The sequence below is a fragment of the Chanos chanos genome, chromosome 2, assembly GCF_902362185.1.
Source record: "Chanos chanos chromosome 2, fChaCha1.1, whole genome shotgun sequence".
NCBI classification, from domain to species: Eukaryota; Metazoa; Chordata; class Actinopteri; order Gonorynchiformes; family Chanidae; genus Chanos; species Chanos chanos.
The window spans coordinates 7,756,272-7,763,386 of NC_044496.1; the positions used below are offsets into that span (position 1 = coordinate 7,756,272).

Sequence of the window (7,115 nt, forward strand, 5' to 3'; positions counted from 1 at the left end):
AGGATTGGTTGCTAGTCGGACTGCCTCTATGGTAATGGTCACTGAGTTTACCTCCCTTGAAATACAGAACAATAACTTGTTTGTTTCAGACTGTTTATTTGAATGTTGCATGGTTCAAAGTCTCCCCTAAAAATGAATAGCAGTTGTTTAGAGAATATCTAACTCCAACAAACGAAATCTGTTTGTTTGAGTCAAAAAGGAGCATATGTTACTCTCATTGTGTTCCTCCAAATAGGTTAATAAACCTTTGGCTTGGGCCACCTGTTTAAAATGAAGGCCCGACCATGTGCTGAAAGTGAACTATTTTCCACCGAGAGCAGTTTAACTTAAACCCACATACTTTCCATATGTGTAATGGCTGGCCAAAGCCCCCTTTCCCCTCTCTCTCTCTCTCTCTCTCCCCCCCCCCCCCTCTCTCTCACTTTCTTTCTCTGTGTGAATTAGAAAAGCAGGCAGTATGGCCTTTAGTTCAGTTGTGGTCTGGAAAATGTCTGTTTGTTAAACTCCTGAGTGGGTTGCACACACAGCCTCTGATGGGCTGTCAGGACCTGTGCAGTGTAAGGCGTGGTGAACTACAGGGGTGTGTGTGTGTGTGTGTGTGTATGTGTGTGTGTGTGTGCGCTCTCTCTCTCCCTCTCTTTCTCATAACATTCATTTCCGAGTGGAGAGGGAATGTAAGCTCAGCTGCATTGGAAGCATCAACAGAGAGAACAGTTTCTGCATTAATCCCCATGTGCTGTTAAATAAATCAAAATCAAACTCCCATTCACATGAAACGCTCAAATCAAGACGAGAAAGAACAGCAAGTCGGAGTTCTTCATTGATAAAACCTTCCTCCAATGATTTAATGAAGCACAGATCAATAAACAGTATATATTAGGGTAAGGGTTTTTTGCTTTGGTCACTGTTTACATACTTGGCGCTAAGTGTTGTAAGCAAACCAAACTGATGCACCTGACAGAGAGCGGCTCTAGGCTGCGTGGCTTGTTTTTCTCATGGCAGGATAGTACAACCTTGACTTCATACTCTCAGTCAACAAGCCGAACAAGATTCCTGTACGCTGAGTAAGTTAGGGTTTCCGCCAGAGAGCAACCCAAGTCCCTTCTGTGCCGTTCTTTCCTTTCCTCTTCAATCCTCTTGCCTGGAAATTGCGCCCATGCTGCCAACAATAATTCACGGTCTCAATGTATATGAAATGCAAAGTCTCTGATGTGTCTGTTTTCATCACTGGAGTTTTATGGAGACAGAATTTAAGCCCAGATATGCCATCTGTTTTCAGTCATGAGTATAGGGAAAGTGTATGGTGTGTAAGTTTAACTGTCAGGGTAGTGTTTTGTGTGTGGTGACATATCCATGGTGGTGTGTGTGTGTGTGTGTGTGTGTGGTGAGCGGTTTGTTGCTGTTCTGGTTTTGGAGTGGAGGGTGTGTTACTGCTGTCAAAGAGGTGGGTGACAGGACTGTCTGTACTAACACACTCAGACCTCCCTGTGGGAAAAGAGACTTTTTACACACACACACACACACACACACACACACAAACAGTTTCAGCAGGGCTAGTCACGCTTTTATTTTGGTGGAGTTCTTTTTTTTCTCCCCACTTTTTAACTACTCTGGACAGCTTATGCATTCTGTGTGTGTGTGTGTGTGTGTGTGTGTGTGTGTGTGTGTGTGAGCAGCTACTCGCCCCACCAAAATAGAGTCCCTCAGCTGTATGGTAATCAGGCTCAGTCAGGAAAATGGCTGCCTTCTTTTGGTGGCCGATCCCCCAGCCCCTCCCCTCAGCCCCAGACAAAGACTTGTTTGGACACCTGTTGAGAGTGTCGCTGAGTGTGTGTGTGTGTGTGTGTGTGAGTGAGTGTGTTTCTGACAGGGGAGGGGTTGGTGGCAGAGGAGTTAAGAGAGGCCAACAGTGACTTGGGATTGCATTCCTTACAGGAAGGAGGGGTAGCCAGCCCACCTTCCAAAGAACACACTCCTCTTCCTCAGTTATCAGCTAACTTCCTCTCCTCCCCCTCTGTCCTGCACACATCCCTTTTTTTTTGAGAAACTTAGATCACTGAAAGACGTAGTAATTGGCGGGGGGGGGGGGGGGGGGGGGGGGGGGTGCAGGGTAGACCATAGTGGTTGTAAGACAGAAAAGTGGCAAATAGCTTGGGAGCATTTTTGCTGTGGTTTTCTTTCAGAGGGCAGCACTAATGGCAAGAGATGGATAAAACACAGATGTATAGGGAAAACACCCAAAGCATGATGAGTGTGGCTTGCATTCAGAGAGTGTGGTTTCAGTGGTTTGCTTATGGACAGATGCTGAATTCTCAGTGTCTGGTTGACTTTCTCTCTTTCTCTCTCTCTCTCTCTCTCTCTCTCTCTCTCTCTCTTTTATTGAAGGACAAGAGTGCCTTTATTGGGAGGGACGTTTTTGATGTCTCTGACAGTAGTCATAACAAATCAGTGAGGACAAGGGGCGCTTAAACCGTGGCCTCCTGTTTTCACAGGCCCTCGTCAAACTCTTGTGTCAGTGTCCCCTATAGTAAAGCACAAAGTCTCACCAAGTATATCATTTCTGCATCTAGCAACACTGCTCAAGAAAACTTTTACTCTTTTACAATTAGAATCTGGAAGATTTTCGTGCAATACCACTCTTATAGTTTGTATAGTTTACTATTGTAAGAGTTGTTGATGTATGATTGATGAGTCTGCCACTCTTGTGTGTATACAGTATAAGCTGTGTATACAGTATGGTTGAGCTATGGGAGGCCTAAAGCACCCCCCAGTGCCTGAAATAGGGGATTTGAATGAATGACTGCTGCAGTAGAGTGCAATGGCAGTCTGTTGAAATCCTCATGTGTCACGGATGCTCAGACCCATTCCGGGGGTCCGTTTTTCCTGCTGGATCGTGCTCTCATGTTATAATAAGAAACTGATGATTACTGACAAAACATGTATACATGCTTTAGCCGATCAGACTTTAGAACGTCGGGTTGATTCAAGGAACCCTGCAATGAACAGATGAACATCTCCCAAAGCAGTGCATCTCCCAAAACATGTGACGTCGGTTCGACGTCACATGTTTCTCTGAATTTCATCTCCAAAACACGTCTTAATAGCGTTCAGCTATAAACCACCATAAAGTTCTGCAACACATGTTCGTTTAAAAAGAAAAAAAAAGTGAGCCGTCACGTTGTTGAGCGTAGTAAAACTATGGCGCGTCTTTCTCAGAGTGTAGTCGTACTCCTACAAGGTCATCTTCTGTTCTGGGCCGCGCTCCTTCCTTTTTTTCCCCTTTGGAAAGGGAAGGTCATAGTGCGGTGGGACCAGAGAAGCTCTCAGAGCTTTGAAGTCTCAGATGTGAGTGTCAGAGAAAAAGGCTCTCTGGTTTAATGTACACTTTTTTTTCTTTCTGTCTATGATCAGATCACTTATGATCAGAGAGGCTATTGATGTGTGTTCCTCTGTTCTTCCCTCTCACGGCTTTATTTCTATGGTTCTTGACAGGGGGCTGCCCACCGTGACGATGCTGTCAGCCTAAACAGTAATCATGCTGGGCTCCAGCCCAGCTCTGGGCCCACATCCAGTACTGAGATCAACCACCAGTCAGACACCTTTAGAGGTATGACCGACCCCTCTCTCTCTCTCTCTCTCTCTCTCTCTCTCTCTCTCTCTCTCTCTCTCTGTCTCTCTCTCTTTCTCTCTTTCCATCTCTCTCCCTTTCTTTCTGTCTTTCTTTCCTTCCTTCCTTCCCTCCTTCCTTCCCCAGGTTACAATCATCTTGTGGATGTTCCATGTATGTGTAAAATTTGACTTAAGCTGTGTATTCAGCTTTTTGGGATGTTTATGGTTTGTATTGGTGTTGGAAAGGGTGTATTGTAAATTAGTAACAGTCCAGTGTGTAAGAGAGTTTGGGATTCAAACCTACAACCCTGAGGTTACTGTTTTTTCTCCCTACCACTACTGCCTTAGATCTGGTCTCTGAGTCAGAGATTTGTGGAGGGAGCTGTTTGAAAGCCATAACAGTACTATATGTCAGGTGTTAACCAGTATGTGGAGCACGACTGACCCAGTGTCTGTGGTGTGTGCAGGGCTTGCTGGAAATCTGTCTGGTCAGGTGGCCAGTACCCTGGAACTGAAGATCGAGAATCAGGAGAAAGATGACATGCACGATAACCACTCCTCCAACGACATCAAGTCAGACGATGAGAGCGACAAAAGGGATATCAAGACACCCAGAGGAGGCACTCGAACAAGGCAAGCACCAGCCTCAGGGTCCTAAAGACCACCGCACTGAATTTACATTCCTCTCACTGATATTGGCCATGAAGACACAAGCAGTATTTGTGGTTTGTCTCTTTGGGGCATAAGGATGGGGGAATCTAATCATTTGCATATTAGCAATTTTAGCTGTGGATCAAAGTCAGACAGTATGTGACGTTAGCATGTGACGTTAGCATGCTAGTCCCAACCGTGTTTTTGTACCATGTTTTTCAACAATGTAAGCAAAGACACGAAACATTTGTTTGTTTTAGTCCTCTGTCATGTATGGGTATGCACAGCTGAGTGGAATGGCCTGTTGCTCTAAGTAGTTGTAGAGAAGCATAGAAAAAGACTTGCGTTGACTGAAGTGAAAGGGACCGTGGTCTCACTGTAATTTGTTTGGCTTTTGCACCTCTTCAGCAGCATTAATGAAGACGAGGACCTGAATCCGGAACAGAAAGCGGAGCGCGAGCGCGAGAGGAGGATGGCCAACAACGCCAGGGAGCGGCTTCGGGTTCGAGACATCAACGAGGCCTTCAAGGAGCTGGGCCGTATGTGTCAGCTTCACCTGAAGAGTGAGAAACCCCAGACCAAACTTCTCATCCTCCACCAGGCTGTGGCTGTCATCCTCAGCCTAGAGCAGCAAGTCAGAGGTCAGAACGCATGCAGACTCCACATGTTACATACTGAGGAGAGAGTCCAAATACTCAAATGCGCATTCACTCAAAATCCAATCCTCTGGTAACCCCCCCAGTGCATCTACATACTGCAGTGCACCAGACTCTTAATCCTTCATTGTCTATGGTTAATGTTCATTTTATCTCATTTCAGTTTACTTTGTAATGTGATTGGTTAAGCTTGTTTTGCTGTACCTTGTAATGTGCTCTGGGGTGTCTTGAGGAATACATAATAATGATAACAATTAGCAGCATTTTTATTTTTGTTGGTGAGAAAAAGAGAGCGATGGCGGAGGTTGAAGAATATAGGAGGAAAACAACAACAACAACAAAAAAAGCAACCTTTTTTGGAAAGCTGAGGAGAGATTTAGAGAGGTGCTAATTGCGAAACAGGAACGGCAGTGATGAATTTGGTCTTTTTTTTTTCTCTCTCTTTGCACTGATGAAAGGAGTTGCGTCTAAACCTGAGTTTTATGTGTATTTTAACACTGAACAGAGAGGAATCTGAACCCAAAAGCAGCTTGCCTTAAAAGGAGAGAGGAGGAGAAGGTGTCTGGTGTTTCTGGAGATCCCCAGCAGGTCCACCCGCCAGTTCACCCCGGCCTCACCGACACATCCAACCCCATGGGTCACCTCTGAGTTCTGGCCAGGTACGGACCCGTTCTGCCGCCTAGAGCTCATTAGCTTCACCAAGTCTGAATGTAGCGCTTCCACCGTAGCCGTAAAGAGGACGAAATTTAAGCAGCGTTCTAGAATGTTCAGGGAGAGCACCAAGAGCATTCTCACCAAGGCTAAGGACCCTCAGAGATTGTAAGAGAAGTATAAGCTATGCCTGAACCTAGATCTGTCTGTAACCGAACACACTCCTAGTATGTCAGGCCTCAGCGGCTCTTTTATGACACTGCTGTCCTCTGCTTTGCTTTATTGTCTGAGGAAGGTGAAAACAGGCCTAGAACTGTAAGAGCTTGCCTTGTAAAATGAGAGTGAATGATCCCCTTATTTTTGTCTGCTTCCAGATCAAAGAGATCCTGATCAAGTATGTAAGATAGCGTTGGTGACCTTGCTTTCCAAGGGCAGACAGGACTCACAGTTTGTGACACAAATTTGATGAGACAGACCACTTGAAGCAAAATTCCACGTCGAAGCAATCCAGCGATAGACTAAAAAAGAAAGAAACAAACAAACAAACAAACAAACAAAAAAAAAAAACGGCTGGGGGCCCAGGTCCCCATGAAGACATCCAACATTGATCAGCAAAATTTCTGCCCTTCTAAGAAAACTTGAGCACATATCAGTGTCTGCAAGCAACAGGTGGCATCTGAACAATCACAGACTGTGGCGATTCCCCTCCACCCTCCTCGTGGAAGTTGCCTTGTGCCTAAAACTGAATTGACGAATGCATTGTAACAGCAATTGTTTTTTTTGTTTTTTTTCCTGTTGTTTTTTTGGTTGTTGTTGTTGTTTTGTTTTGTTTTGTTTGTTTTTTTTTCTATTTATTATGTTACTGAGCTCTAAAGTCTATGTTTAAAGGGAAAGTTGTGACATTGCTTTGAGATGCTGGTGGCGTTTCAGTGGATCTACAGTTTGCCAGGGCCTGAGTGGTTACATAGTCCTCACTCTAATCCTCTCGGTCGGCCTAACTGCCCAGCTCAGTCACTGAACCACACAGATACCTACTCGCTCTGATCAACGTCAGCAGTCAGTCAGTCAGTGCTCTCAAACGTACACTCACATGATGATCAAAGACTCAAGAATCCCATTGGTTTTTTTTGTTTGTTTGTTTTTGTTTTTGTTTTAAGAAGAGCAAGAAGAAAGAAATTAGAATAATATATTATGTATATTTATATTTTGTTCATTCCACAGATAACAGCATAGTAAACCAAAACTACCTAACAGTTTATGTAAAGCTTAGCTCAGGATCCATATCACAGACAGGATTAGAGGAAAGGGGGTGGAAAGGAGTGATGGGGGGTGGAAGGGGGGGGCGGAGCAGTGTGCGGCTGTTTTTCTCCAGCCTGTCCGGGGCAGAGGAATGGCAAACTCTAGCTCTCCTGAAAAGTCATCGCAGCCTGACCTGTTTATACTTCATTAGCGCGCCGTTTCAAATACAGAGAGCAAAAACCATTTACAAACCTTAGCATTCCCTGCATATCTATTAGTGTCTTAACTGAAGGAAACAAGAGGGTCTCT

At 44.8% G+C, this 7,115-nt stretch overlaps 1 protein-coding gene across 2 annotated transcripts in view; it reads left to right on the top strand.

Moving 5' to 3' along the window:
* The window catches only part of tcf12 (transcription factor 12), an 85,035-nt gene extending 78,324 nt beyond the window's left edge, over window positions 1-6,711 (top strand). For both annotated transcript variants that reach the window (XM_030794449.1, XM_030794451.1), the window contains exons 15-20: window positions 1-31; window positions 3,493-3,607; window positions 4,077-4,242; window positions 4,669-4,901; window positions 5,422-5,575; window positions 5,942-6,711. The exon at window positions 1-31 is cut by the window's left edge and continues 161 nt beyond it. In XM_030794449.1, the coding sequence (XP_030650309.1) occupies window positions 1-31; window positions 3,493-3,607; window positions 4,077-4,242; window positions 4,669-4,901; window positions 5,422-5,564 (688 nt within the window). In that variant the 3' untranslated portion in view covers window positions 5,565-5,575; window positions 5,942-6,711. The remainder of the gene's footprint in view (window positions 32-3,492; window positions 3,608-4,076; window positions 4,243-4,668; window positions 4,902-5,421; window positions 5,576-5,941) is intronic.
* The last annotated feature ends 404 nt before the right edge of the window (window positions 6,712-7,115 follow it).